This window comes from Dysidea avara, chromosome 5, assembly GCF_963678975.1.
Source record: "Dysidea avara chromosome 5, odDysAvar1.4, whole genome shotgun sequence".
NCBI classification, from domain to species: Eukaryota; Metazoa; Porifera; class Demospongiae; order Dictyoceratida; family Dysideidae; genus Dysidea; species Dysidea avara.
In genome coordinates this window covers 20825807-20840480 of record NC_089276.1, presented here as the reverse complement: position 1 = coordinate 20840480, position 14674 = coordinate 20825807, and the positions used below count along the sequence as shown (strand labels likewise).

The 14674-nt window shown below is 37.3% G+C and overlaps 1 protein-coding gene across 1 annotated transcript in view; it reads right to left on the bottom strand.

Moving 5' to 3' along the window:
- Positions 1 to 10202, bottom strand: part of LOC136256166 (sacsin-like) — a 35125-nt gene extending 24923 nt beyond the window's left edge. The window contains exons 1-3 of the mRNA XM_066049109.1: positions 10015 to 10202; positions 4798 to 4898; positions 132 to 390 (exon numbers count right to left, since the gene is read on the bottom strand). Coding sequence (XP_065905181.1) covers positions 132 to 390; positions 4798 to 4898; positions 10015 to 10021 — 367 coding nt within the window. The 5' untranslated portion in view covers positions 10022 to 10202. The remainder of the gene's footprint in view (positions 1 to 131; positions 391 to 4797; positions 4899 to 10014) is intronic.
- Between the last annotated feature and the right edge of the window lie 4472 nt (positions 10203 to 14674).

Below are 14674 nucleotides of genomic sequence, written 5' to 3'. Positions count from 1 at the left end.
GTTTATCTACTGTCACATAATATTTTTATGACCACACATACGTACTAAGCAAAACCTATACTATGTATCACAATATATAGCTATAATAGAATATCTACCTATATGTACATATACTGTACATATTCACAAACCTGTGACATGAAAAACTGAATTGAATCCAATTCCAAACTTTCCAACTTTGAATGGATCAGAACGTTTGTTACTTCGTTTCAGTTTCTGTATATTAGTCCAGTCTTCCTCAGTAAACACTGCATCATTGTATGCCAACAATGCTGGTCCCTGGAACTTTGCCAGTGAAGGATTTAGCAGGTTGTGGTGGCCATGTGATCTCTCATCAATGAAAAACTTCACCTCTTTAGCTTTTGCATCATCAGCATTTTGTAGTATTTCCTATATACATATATAACATTAGTTCAATTCAGTACAAATTATGACAAGTACAGTGTACACAAAATTTTTTGTAATTTTTAACTAGAGTAGGGACCATAACACATCAATAAATGGAACTGAAACAAGGAGTAGTGCACGATATTAAACCACAGTAAAAACAATAAGAAGTGTTATATCCCTACTGTGCATTTCTATTACAAATACACAGAAAAAATTGGAATTTTCAACTAGAGTAAGGACCATAGCACATCGATAAAAAGTACTGAAACAAGCTGGATTAGTGCACGATATTAAATCACAGTAAAATAAGAAGTTTGCACAGTAGGATGTAGCACTTCTTATTGTTTTACTGTGATTTAATATCATGGACTACTCCAACTTGTTTCAGTACTTCTTATCAATGTGCTATGGTCCCTACTCTAGTTGAAAATTCCAAATTTTTCTGTGGACTTGTTTGTTAACTTTTTTTGTAAATAATAATTATGACTGGTGAACCCATACATACCGCATCTGAAATGGCGCCGCACCGCAGCTATATCAATTATCGTCTGAAAAGTGAAGTATCCATTATGCTTCATTGTCAGCTATGTTTAACCCGTTACACAGCATTTCGGACCTAGAACTCTTCAAAAAGCTCCTCTGCAATCCGAAAGAAATGGTGCCGTGCACCCCAGTTATATCAATTATTGTCTGAAAAGTGAAGTATCCATTACGCTTTGTTGTCGGCTGCGTTCAACCCGTTACACAGCAGTACGAATCTAGAACTGTTCGAAAAGCACTTCTGCAATCAAAACAGCCACTATGAAAGTACGGACGATTTCTGTTTCAAAAGGGAAGCCATCATGTGCTATCGCCAAATCAACACTTTTCGCTGTCAGCAAAGATGAATGGGACACAAAGGAGGACAGTGGTAAGTCCATGAAGAATGCATTATACGCACTGCGGTATGCCAAAAGGCACCTCTCGGGCCAAAGCGACGTTGAACTGTGAAAAAATCAACCCCATAGCCTTAGTCGTTATCGAGTTACACTTGTCTGAAGGTATCTTAAGGGGGCACGCTACTAATTCCTATGGCTTCACAAGCAAAATCTTGGTTTTCATTGATCTGTGCTTGCTTTCCATCCCCTTTTGCATCAGTTGTGTTTGTGGTAATTAAAAATCACCATCTCCGGTTAGAAGTACTGACTTTATGACTCAGTTTAGTATTTTAGACCTAAAGAATGAGAATTCAACAAATTTTTGATCTAGTCTAACAGTTTTAATTCTACGCTTCTTAAACTTTGTCATCTGCTACCTACCTGTAAGTATGTTTGTAACAAAAGTATGGAAGTAATTTTTTGAAGTATTTTATCAATTGAGCTATTGAACTCTTAAATTTTCTATTAAAAACAGTTATCTCATATTTTGAAGCCATAGTAGTCATTCCTAAAAATCTGTTTCCATACTTTTAAAGATAACGTTATTACAAGCCACTGCGAGAATTTTTGGGGAGTTTCACAATTAGCTGTAGGAGGAGAATCGATTTTAGTGTTAAAATTACAGTGTTTTGTAACCACGCCATAATTTGTACATACTTCAGAGGATTTCACTCAGATTTGCACTAAACAGAAGTTCAATGTCTCAACTACAACATGTGTTATTCATCAAGTGGAGAACAGTATCTGTGTTGGCTTTACAGCTTCATATAAAACACATAATTTTATTCACGGAAGCCATAGGACATAGTTGCTTGCCCCCTTAAATAAATTTATTTTTAAAATTCTGTAGCAACTTGTTGAAAGCATTTCAGGTTGATCTGAAAGTTTGTTTGGGCTTGGTTTTACCTAACCAATACTGCATCATGGTTGTCAGGGAAGATTGTTATTTCATGGGCCATGCCTACTCCTTTGTGGTCCCTACTATACAGTACTATCGCACTGTATGATGGTATCTTGAGCACAGTAGGAATATAACACTTCTTAGTGATTTAATATTGTGCACTACTCCAGCTTGTTTTGGTACTTTTTATTGATGTGTTATGGTCCCTATTCCAGTTGAAAATTTCAAACTTTTTTGGGTACTTGTTTGTTAACTTTTTTGTAAAATAAAACGGGTGAACCACATCAAAAGAAATGGTGCCACATGTCCTGGCTACTAATTATTGTCTGAAAAGTGATGTATCCATTACGCTTCGTTGTCAGCTATATTCAACCTGTTACACAGCATTATGAATCAAGAACTGTTCAAAAAGCACCACTGCAATCAAAGTAGCCACTATAAAAAATATGGACGATTTCTATTATGAAGGGAAGCGATCCTGTGCTACCACCAAATCGACAGTTTTTGCTGTCAGCAAAGAGGAATGGGACACAAAGCAGGATACTGGTAAGTCCATGAAGAATGCATTGTATGTATTGCGGTATGCCAAAAGGCACCTCTCGGGCCGAAGTGACGTCAAACAGTGAAAAAATCAAGCCCATAGCTTTAGCCATTATCGAGTTATGCTTGTCTGAAGGCATCAGTCAGTCAGGCAGTTAGTCAGTCAGTCAGTCACTAGAAAATTCTGTTTAATAATTTTTTTAAAATTCATAGCAACTTGTTGAAGCATTTCGGGTCGATCTGAAGGCTTGTTTGGGCTTAGTTTTACTTAACCAATACTGTTTCATCGTCATTAGGAAACATTAGGTTTGTTTTTGGGTAATGTTTTTCATGGGCCACGCCTACATCTTTGTGGTTCCTAATGATGATGTAAGGTTCCAGTGATAAAAAGAAGTGAAACAAGACATATGAACAATCATGACACAGCTATGTGAGAAAGTCTCTATTTTGGCATCTGTTCAATGTCACAGTAGAGATTTTCCCACATAGTGTCCCTATGTTGCCATCATTCATATATGTGGAAAAACTTTGGCATGCATGAAATAATTAGAATTTATTGTTTAGGGTGGTGCTGTTTAGTGCATGGTCCAGTTTTATAAGCATTTCAAAAACTTGAAATTTAAGAAATTGAGAATTGATTAAAATCATTAACAAGTGGATTTACACCAAGAAGCTTATTACTTAATCGATAAATATTTTACATGTCAAATGTGCCCATATGGGTGATTTTCCTGTTTCACTACTTTTATCACTATCTTTGTAGCCTAATTCTTAATTCTACTAGTTTGTTAATCTTTTATGCTTTAGCATAATAGGGAAATTAAATTACAGACACTTACAACAATGGTTGTAACTTCAAACACAATGATATATAGTGTTGCACCTTACACCATTGTATTCGCCACAAATCGGAATTCATTGCTGGATAAGTTTTTCCTCGTATCACTTTTCTTCACAACATACAGAGATGAAATTAGTGAAGAAAGATTGATCACATACAATTGCTTTGATGTGACATAAATAAATGCGCATATCTCGTGTATCCGTATATCTACTGTAACGAAACAAAGATTTTCAATCTCTTCTTGAGTAGGTAAATAATAGGATATCCAGTACAACTCTAGCAAACCCATAAGCATTGCTCAGAACTATCTCTCTAACTGTTTATAGTTAGTTGATGGTGTTTTCTTCCAAAATTCTCTCAAAAAAACCTTGAGTCCAAGCTTCACTTTTACTACAGGAACACACCCCTTCAAATCAAAGGGTTACACAATTTCTGGTAGCCCGTATAGCCAGCACTGCTGTTTGCGATTGTTATAATACCTGTACAGCCTATTAGAAAAGCTGTTCACACTGTTTTCAGAGACTAGTTTCATCCACACTTCACATTGGCATGAATTATAATAATTATTAGAGTAATAAAGCTTACTTACCTGTCAGTTAAATACCAAGCGCTCACCCTGGCTATTATTAACATTATGCTTCTTTGCTGCACAAATGTGGGTGTGAACAGACATAGAAACATACATACATACTGTACATATACACACATTTTTAAAAACAATTTTAGGAAACTAGGAACACAAGCTGGCCACATGGTATCCACCAAGCTATGACACCAGAGACGTGCAGGTATAAATGCAAGATAAAACTTTAAGCAAAAGCAAACTGATAAATTTTTGACATGCAAGTGTTAAACTGGCAGCCCCTGCCACTACCATAGCTACGTATCTATGACATGACTCTGAGAAGTGTTGTACCTATGAAGAATGAATACGAGAAGCTGAGTATTATATGGCAGCTCTGCCTCACTTGTTTTCTTAATCTATGGCAGTATTGGCATGGTTGACAATACCCATGTGTAGCACAAGTTAAGTGTAAAGTAGAATTTTCCATTAATATTGTTGGTGAAAGGCTGGCTCCATTCTTATTATGCCAGAAAAAAAATATACTTACGACCACAGAGTAATGATACTTCAATTTGCAGACACAGTATACACAGTATCACTGCTACTACTGTAATGGTTTATGTGCTGGTATTCATCTTACTTTAAAGATCTGACCATCAGGATATTCTTCAAGAATTTCCCTGATCTCATCTGTAAGTGGTACTTGTTCTTGACCAAAATATCCCTCTTCTTCATCATCTCCTAAAAACCAATTACATACATAATTACTTACACTGCATTGTAGCTATTGTGTTGTATCACAATAGCTACGTACACACATATATGTGACCCAGTCTGGGAAAACCGGGCTTATCGCCTATTTAAAAGTATTGAGAAATGCCAGTTTTAAGTATTTAGTGTGTTGTAGCTCGCCAATGGTTGAAGCTACGTGTACCAAATTTTCACGCGTATTACACCAATTCCTTACTTTCCAGAGCATCCACTGTGCAAGTAGCCAACAACTAAGTTTCCCGCCATTTTAGATAGTTTTTAAACCGAGGTTTACCATATCAGGCGAGCTGCAAATTGGGTGGGAGGCGGGGGCCCTGGAAGGCAGGAAACATAGTGTTCAAAAATTGAAAAGGAAGGCCAAGGGATGAATTAGGCCAAGTTTGGGCCATTGAGGTCTCAAAACTGGTTAAAATGAAAGGAAATTCACAGCAGAGGTACTTATTCAACACCACAGAGCTGTACAGCCACATACAGTCATCCCCAGGCTGACCAGATCTCCATTGAGGCCCCACACCACACATATGGATCGCCACTGGGCTTGGGAAAAGCAGCCAACAAAACCAGACCACTCAAGTCTAGCTGATTTTGATTGTGGAGTTAGATAGTTTATTCATGTAGCTTTGCGTCCTGGGTGAAAAATCAAATCTGCTGACATGGGCGATAAGACCGGTTTTCTCAGACTGGGTCACATATAATAAAAGTTATACAAATCAAATTAAGTGGATAGATACGTAGATGGCAATATAGACAGATGAGTACAAATATATTGGTATATAAACAAGTACACAAAAAATTTGGAATTCTCAACTAGAGTAGGGACCATAGCATATCGATAAAAAGTACTGAAACAAGCTGAAGTAGTGCATAATATTAAATCACAGTAAATCAATAAGAAGTGTTATATCCCTACTATGCTCCAAGATACCATAACAGAAATGCACAGTAGGGATATAACACTTCTTACTGTTTTACAGTGATTAATATTGTGCACTACTCCAGCTTGTTTCAGTACTTTTTATTGATGTGCTATGGTCCCTGAAAATTCCAATTTTTTGTGTACTTGTTTGTTAACCTTTTTTGTAAATAAATATTATGACTGGTGAACTCACGCATAATACATCTGAAATGGCGCCGCACGCTCTGGCTATTGTCTGAAAAGTGAAGTATCTATCGTCAGCTATGTTCAACCCGTCATGCAGCATTTCGAATCAAGAACTGTTCGAAAAGCACCTATGCAATCCTCACAAATACTGAAGAAAGAAATGGTGCCATACACCCCAGTTATATCAATTATTGTCTGAAATGTGCAGCATCCATTACGCTTTGTTGTCAGCTATGTTCAACCCATTACACAGCAGTACGAATCAAGAGCTGTTTGAAAAGCACCTCTGCAATCAAAGTAGCTACTATGAAAAATATGGACAATTTCTGTTATGAAGGGAAGCCATCACATGCTACCACCAAATCGACACTTTTCACTGTCAGCAAAGATGAATGGGACACAAAGGAGGACACTGGTAAGTCCATGAAGAATGCGTTGTACGCACTATGGTATGTCAAAAGGCACCTCTTGGGCCGAAGTGACATCGAATGGTGAAAAAATCAAGCCCATAGCCTTAGCCATTGTCGAGATACGCTTGTCTGAAGGCATCAGTCAGTCAGTCAGTCAGTCAGTCAGTCAGTCAGTCAGTCAGTCAGTCAGTCAGTCAGTCAGTCAGTCAGTCTGTCAGTCAGTCAGTCAGTCAGTCAGTCAGTCAGTCAGTCAGTCAGTCTGTCAGTCAGTCAGTCAGTCAGTCAGTCAGTCAGTCAGTCAGTCAGTCAAGTCGGTCAGTTATTCAGTCAGTAGAAAATTCCATTAAATGATTTTTTTTTAAAAATCTGTAGCAACTTGTTGAAAGTATTTCAGGTCAATCTGAGGGTTTGTTTGGGCTTAGTTTTGCCTAACCAACACTGTCTCATCATCGTCAGGGAAAATTGAGGCTGGTTTTTGGGTGATGTTATTTTATGGGCCATGCCTACTCCCTACTGTACAGTACTATCGTATTGTATGATAGATTCAATGCAATGCCACTCTTCATAGAAGCAGTCACCCGAAAGCTTTCCACTTGTTGAAAGTTTAGCCAAGTGTGAGTGCTATCTTCGATCAAGCACTTGATAAAATCCTTGTATGAACTTGGCTGGTTACAACCAATGTTTATAGCCACTAGTGGTGTTGGAGCTACTAAATGGACTATTACAGTCTTAGGAAGAAACCATAACTTAAACGATGGCATAATCATATTGAATACAAACAGAATATACTCACCTTGGTTGTTTTATAAATATTATTGTACACCTAATAGAGTACTATTAGTAATCGACACTATTATGTTAGAATACGTACATATAAACAATGAGATTAATTGAACCATAGGACCCATTCCCTCTGGCCTGTATCGGTGTACAGTAGTTGAACAAATTTTAGATTCATATGAAGAAGGCTACTTTATGGTCATGGGTGCACTTGTTTGAACTACAAAGCAGAAGAAAAACAAACAAGGATCAACAAGAGTAGGTAGCATTGTATTAGCTAGCTAGCTATGTGAATACAGTAAGAATACCAACTATTGAAGTAAGGATCGGGTAGAGTGCTGCCAGCAGAAATCACTTGCACAAATACTTGACTTGATGAAACTCAAGCATCATGGTACAAATCACTTCCAGTTGAGAGCTACCATACTCTCAACTGGTGCCCTCGTGAGTATGACGTGTTGCATTAAATATGTATAGATTATGTAGACATGTAGATAGATATAGATAGATAGATAGATAGATAGATAGATAGATAGATAGATAGATAGATAGATAGATAGATAGATAGATAGATAGATTAGGTAGGTAGGTAGGTCCTGACAGATATGTATGTAAACTGTTGCACTACACTTGTATATGAATACATCAACAGTTCATATTTCTAAAATTATGAACTCGTGGCTACACTGTAGATCAAAGACATATAAATTTTCAGACGATTCTTATTACAATCTATTAAGTTGATAAATATGTAACAGCTTGCTTTGGTTTTGTGGGTTTTCACGAACGCAGCTGATATCCATAATAGGTTCATACACATAGTATGGTATGCCTGGTAGTTCACCACTACAACCACAAACATTAAAATACTTCGTAGTATGTATAATTATACACACCTTCCAAGTATGCCAGTCACTTTTAGAATCATTGTTTCTGTGAATTACATTGTATAAATATTTTCTTGGTTCTGAGAACAATCAACTACTGTCGCTTGGCGTCAGATGTCTTGTGGTCATGACCTTGTATGGTATCAACTACACGCCATAATACCACACTCACTTAGCAATCAATCGTTTACCCCCCACACATAGCAACATGTGGTACATATGTGTAAACATGAAACTAATGGTAACCAACAATACAAGTACAAGATAATATAAACATACAGGGTTTTGTGGCAGCGCAAGATGGGAGTACCTGGTAAAGGCAGACCAAAGTTATTAAATGATATGCAAATGTGCTCATTTGTATACTGAAAGTAAGTACATATGCCTCACTCGTGTCTTTCGTTTGAATTTGAACCGCCATATCTCTCTCAATACCTAGTACCTGCACTACTGCCACCACTTTCAATTTATGACATATAAGCCTCATTAGCCATTGTGAAGTTCCCTTACTCTATGTTATATCTCTGTGTTCACTGATATAATTTTGGACTGCTTTAGCCCCCTTGTACAGTATGTGTTTAGTTAGATAAACAATCGTCAACATTATTACTATAATTGTGGATAAGGCTCATAGTTATTCACACACAGTATATGTGATACCAACAATTTAATTGTTTTGTGGTCACATACTCACATACACTGTTACTTTTTCCAATACAACAAATGAACAACACTACATACCTACATTTCTTACAGCAGATAGATGCATGAAGTAAAGATTCCTACTTAATATAATGTGTTTCAACAAGATGTTTGAAGTTTGCACTATCCTAAACATGCATGCACGCACATTTCTAGAATTTTATTTCTGCTACAGTATCTAAGGAATGGACTGCCAAAGTTTCAGCAAGCATTTACCAATTTTATAATTGTCGATAGCGAGAAAATAATTTTGTACAGTAACTATACTGGAAAAAATTACAGATGCTAATCATCATGATTTCTCGTAATCTACGACAGTTTATGGATACTGGGCCAACACCAAATTAGCACATGTCTTATATCTACCCTTGTACACAAACAAGAAGGAAATTCCCAACTAGGGAACAACAATGGTAATGGAAGTGTCACAGATTGCTACAACATAGCTAATGAAAGGCACAAACACGACCAATGCTACCAATTCAAATGCTACCGTGAGCATATTTGGTGCAATTTACTCTCGGATACATATACATGAAATTGACAAGGAGGGAACATCCTGACCACCTGGCAGACTCCTGTAAGGGTTCGAGCGTTAATTTGATGGCTGCAGGCTCGAGGCCGCCTAGGTCCAGTCATGGATTTTTTCTCCTTTCTCCACCTTTTCAAACACACATTCTGTAACAACTTTAAACAGGTTGTAGGACCAGGTGCATGTCCTACAGACCATCAGCATGCATTTGTGCTGTAAAGCCTTAATAAATAAAAAATGATAAAAATAAACAAAAATTTGCATCAGATGACAGCTGTATACGTATACCATATTAGACATGTAGTGAATTTTGAGGTGAAATCTGACACTTTTAGAAATACTCCCCTTATCAAAGGTCAACCCATGTGCAGTGATACTGTTTTCGTTGCATGCCCAAACTAAAAAGATAATCTTATTCACTAGTAATCAGCTGCTATGAACAGAGCATGTAGCTAATGAGTAAAGCTTGTGAAATTGGGCTAAACTGGCCGAGTGAAAAACTGGCTTATCAAATACAGAGCATTGGTGCATGACCATGCCGTTGTTCGCCGGTTTGTTTTTTCATCTCTCCACTAGGCGAGCGGCCGGTGGACCACTTGAAACTTCACATCCGCTGTTGCTATATTACCTATATGCATTTAACTACAAGTACTACTATAGTACCACTGCGTACCTTCCATGATTTAGTGAGTGGTCTCAGCTAGCTGCAGCCTGAGTGGCTCGCGAGGCTGATCGTAAGACTCCTAGTCTGCTTCTCGGACTGCTAATTCAAGACTGGGTTTTTTAGTGACACCACTACTGCTCACAATACGGAATTTATACTTCTTTTACACAAGAAACACACGAGATGGTATCCACCACTTCGACATTTTCTGTGAAATAGTCGTTTCTCGTTGCGCGCGCCCATGCAGTTACTGTTAATCATGTGGTTCGTGCGCAATCGGGTGCGCCCCAATCCGCTGAAAAGAAACCTTAGTTTTATGTTCTTCGAAACATTAATCTATGCTATCTTAAATACAAAACGTTGATAGGGTGATTGACCAGACTGATGTGTTGTCTGCTAAGCCTCGCGCTAAATTGACCGTCTCAGCGACTTCGGGTGAGAAATTGATATAAAAAAAACAAACAAACTTAGGTCTAGCAATAATGTGCCCCATATACAGCCAAATTAAGAAAGTTAGCACATATAACCAGAATGTATTGCCATACGTTAGGTGTGCGTGCGTGCGTGCGTGCGTGCGTGCGTGCGTGCGTGCGTGCGTGCGTGCGTGCGTGCGTGTGTGTGTCTCTCTCTCTGGTGAAAGGCAACATATATACCCCCTCCCCAAGTGGCTGGAGCACATGATCAGCCTGGAAATAGAAAGGGTCCAGGATCAATGCCCGGTTATGCCAAATTGGTGTTGTTGTTTCATTGAGCAAGAAACTTCACTCACATTGCTCCAGTCTAGCCACCCAGCTGTACAGCTGTTATATAGAGACCTGGTGTTTACTGGGGAAGCAAATACCCAACTGTCCTTGTCCTGCTTAACAGTGTTGGGGTTGTTGTGTGCACTTACCTCTCTCTATGAGACCTGAACAGTACTCCTGTGGGTTACTAGTCATGCCCCAGGAGGATTGCCTGCACAAGACTCAAGTGCCCGAGTGGTGCACAAGCAACCCAACTGGACAGCAATAGTTATAAATGTTAGAGTGACGCACTGCTACTTTTGTACAATATGCCTTGAATCATGCAGTGACAGTGACCTCGTGCATATATGCACATGTGCAGCCTGAAAACCAGACTTAGAGATAATCACTTCCACTGTTAATAGGTTAACAAAGTTTATTATGTCATCATAAACAATACTATAGACTTATAAGTTGTGAAATTTTGTTGTACGTATGGTTTTTCCCAGGCTGATTTTTGTCGCTCTTTAACTTGTTAAAGCTATAGTGACTTTGTGGTTGATAATCAAATTCTAGTTCTATAGCAAATATTTTGATAGCTACTATAGAATTATATAATCACAGCAATTTAGAAGCAGTAGATTTGAGTTGGCGGTGAGGGGGTTAGTAACTCTCAGGTGTGCATGTAGCCATTGGATTGATATGGTGGCAAACAAGAGTTCATCACTAAAGTGGAGCTCAAAAGTGCAAACTACTTTTCCTGATTACTAGTTTTGTGATATAATACACAAAATGTGCTTTTGGGCATGCAGTAATTGGATAAAAACATACATTGTTCAATTTATAGATCAGTGTTTATTCTAGGAATTCTCCTTTGGGGAGGGAATCAGGAAGTTGGGGGGAGGCCAGGTGAAAGTCTACATAGCTATAGTTGTCTGAGTTCACAACAATGTGAAATAGTTGCCAAACTGGCTAGTCGTTTAAGGTGATATTCGTAATATCTAGGACAACCACATGCACCTCATGTCCACAATTATTCTATTAGTAATGCACTGTGTGTGTTCAATCTGTTGAATATATACATAATTTGTGTGAAATCACTGAAATATTGTATTGAACATCATTGTATGATACCACATAGCATTAGCTAAATCAAAAAATCCGTTTGGCCAAGAAATAGAAATTGAATTATAGGAAATTTCAGTTCATGCATGGTAAACTAGTAAAGCAAGAAACTTTTTAGAGAGGGTATTTTTGCTGGCTGTGTGTGCCATTTTTAAAGTAAATTAGCTAAACTGGATAGAATTTTTTACAAAATTACTCTATCTGAGATTGAATTTAAGGACAAGTTAAGCATACCATTTAGTAAGAAGCAAGGGACTCTCAGACGTTGAATAACCATCACTTTATGCATGTGAATTTTTGTTACTCATACAGGTATATTGTATGTGTAGCCTAAGAGATTTTTAAAAATTTATGATCTGATATTGGATCTGCTGAGAGCATTTTATGGTTGTGTTTGTAATTTTTAACCTTGGAAAATTTTACTTATTAAACACTCTGAGATTGAATCTGAGAGCATTAATATTTTTGATACTGAAGTTTTGTGTGCCATTTTATAAACAAGCTTAACCTAAGTATAGTGTAGCAGTCACTCACAATTTTAGGGGGTGAGTCTGAGATTTTAGGGGGGAAAGTTCACCCCCTAACAGCCCTAGAATAAACACTGTTATAGATACTGACCTATTGTAGCATTAGAACTATTTAGAACAATTTAATTTTCACTTCATTAACAGAATGACAAATTTATCATGCTCACCAGTTTGCTCATCCCTTAATCATTATTAGTGCTCCCTTGATTATCCAAACATATATTATCCGAACACTTGGTTATCCGAAATGATTGCTCTATTAGAGTATTTTGTCTAAGATGTATGTTCTATTAGAGTATTTGAACATAGCTATAATAATGAATAGGCTTTGATTATCTGAAATTTTTGATTTTCTTAACATGTCTTGGTTCCAAGGGGATCAGGTAATCAAGGGAGCACTGATATACTTTTATTACAGAGTTTTGTTTGTCATCTCAAAATTGTGAGCCTTACTTAGTAATCAGTGAAGCATCTTAGAACTTTTAGTACTTCAATACTTAATTCAAGAGGTCATATGCCCATTTTGTGTTCATAGATTTACCATTTTCATTCTAATGACATCTAATCACAGCTTAGGACTCATGTGCATAACACAATCATGCAGTAAAGGTTATACAGCTTGGAATCTATTTCTGTTGAGCTTCTGGTATTGAAGCATTAATACAATACAATACAATACAAAGTGGAGATCATCTTGAAACTAGTACTGTTCCAACAAACGCTGTATCACATTGTGGGTACAGGGGTGTAGCTAGAAAATCTGTGATGGGTGGGTATATATGATGTCCTGTACACACATGAATTGTGAGGCATTATCATTGAAAAAGTTATACAAAGTGTATGCACACAAGATCTACAGCTAGCTATGCTATAGTGTTGAACAAATGATGCTGCATGCAATGACCAGCTAAACACTTGCAGGTATTCTGGATCCAATCCAATGATGATCGTAGTAGCAGAAAATCCTGTGACTTCAAGTCAACCTGCCACAAGGAACAACTATTAAACACATCACTCTGGCACTATAAAACTATGTGTACAATCACTAGCCATGTGACAATGTATGTACAACCCATATTCAAACAAAAGCCAGATCCTGGCCTAAATGTAAGCTGGGGAATTTAAACATAGACTTACTGGGTCAATAGTACAGCCTATTGAATGTTTGAGAAAACAATACATATTCTGAACAGCAAGGAGATAACTGCATCTCAGGGAATTGACTTGTGATGGTTAGACAACACTACTACAAACATCTCAATACCATATTGACAGTAATGTTCATATAAAAACTCGACCTTAGGTGATTGTAGAAAAGTTGTCTACTTTTTCAACTAAGTTTCATTACGCCTTACACTTCTTGGCACACTTTCCTTCACACCTTCTCAGATTCAAACTCAGCAAGCTGTCTACTGGCACCATCTTAAGGGTGCTCGCGGATATTTGAAGCCATACAATGCGTGATTTTGTACTGCCTCTTATAACCAGACAACGTGTAAAATGAATCCATATGGTACTTATATTGGTAGTGGTTCCCCTTCTCTTCAACACAAACCAAACAGAATTTCACTAGCCTTTACCGTTCTATAGCTACGTGAAATTCTTTCCAGAGTGCTTAAATCGAAACTAGTCCTTCATCTTTACCACTAGAGCGCTGGAAATTGCGCTAAATATACTAAAGGTTACAACTCACATATCTTTGAAAAGTATTATAAAACAAAAAAAAACAAAAAATAAAATAAATAAATAAAATTATGATGGTAGGGCAAATGCTCGCCCTTGTTCCACCCTAGCTATGCCCCTGCTTGAGTAAGTTCAAACAACAACCTGAACTTAAACTTCACTACATGTAATCATCTTCATTAATTGAATGATTTTATTCCAAAACATCACAATTTTTCCAACAGGTGTACATGTGGTCTTGGTCTTTTATTTACCACAGTGTTACCAGTGGTAAATAACCTTTAGCTATATCTAACACACAAAAAAAAATACACTCATAATCAGTGGTAAATATTCAAGAAGCATTTTCACAAGTGTACGGAGAGTACTATCCCCTTACCCAAAAACGGATTATAAATAAAATTATGTTGATGCTACCAGTCCTGGATGCTACTCCTGTTTCAAGTACAGTGTGCTACAATATTGTCAAGTTAAATGTTTCTGAATAATTGAAAAACCACTGCTAATTACATGGATTTCCCATCTGTTTATCCTCTGGTTTGTCATAATGTAAGTGTTGACAAATTGATAAGAGCAATAATAATTTGTAGCCTTATAAGGTTGTGTGTTCTA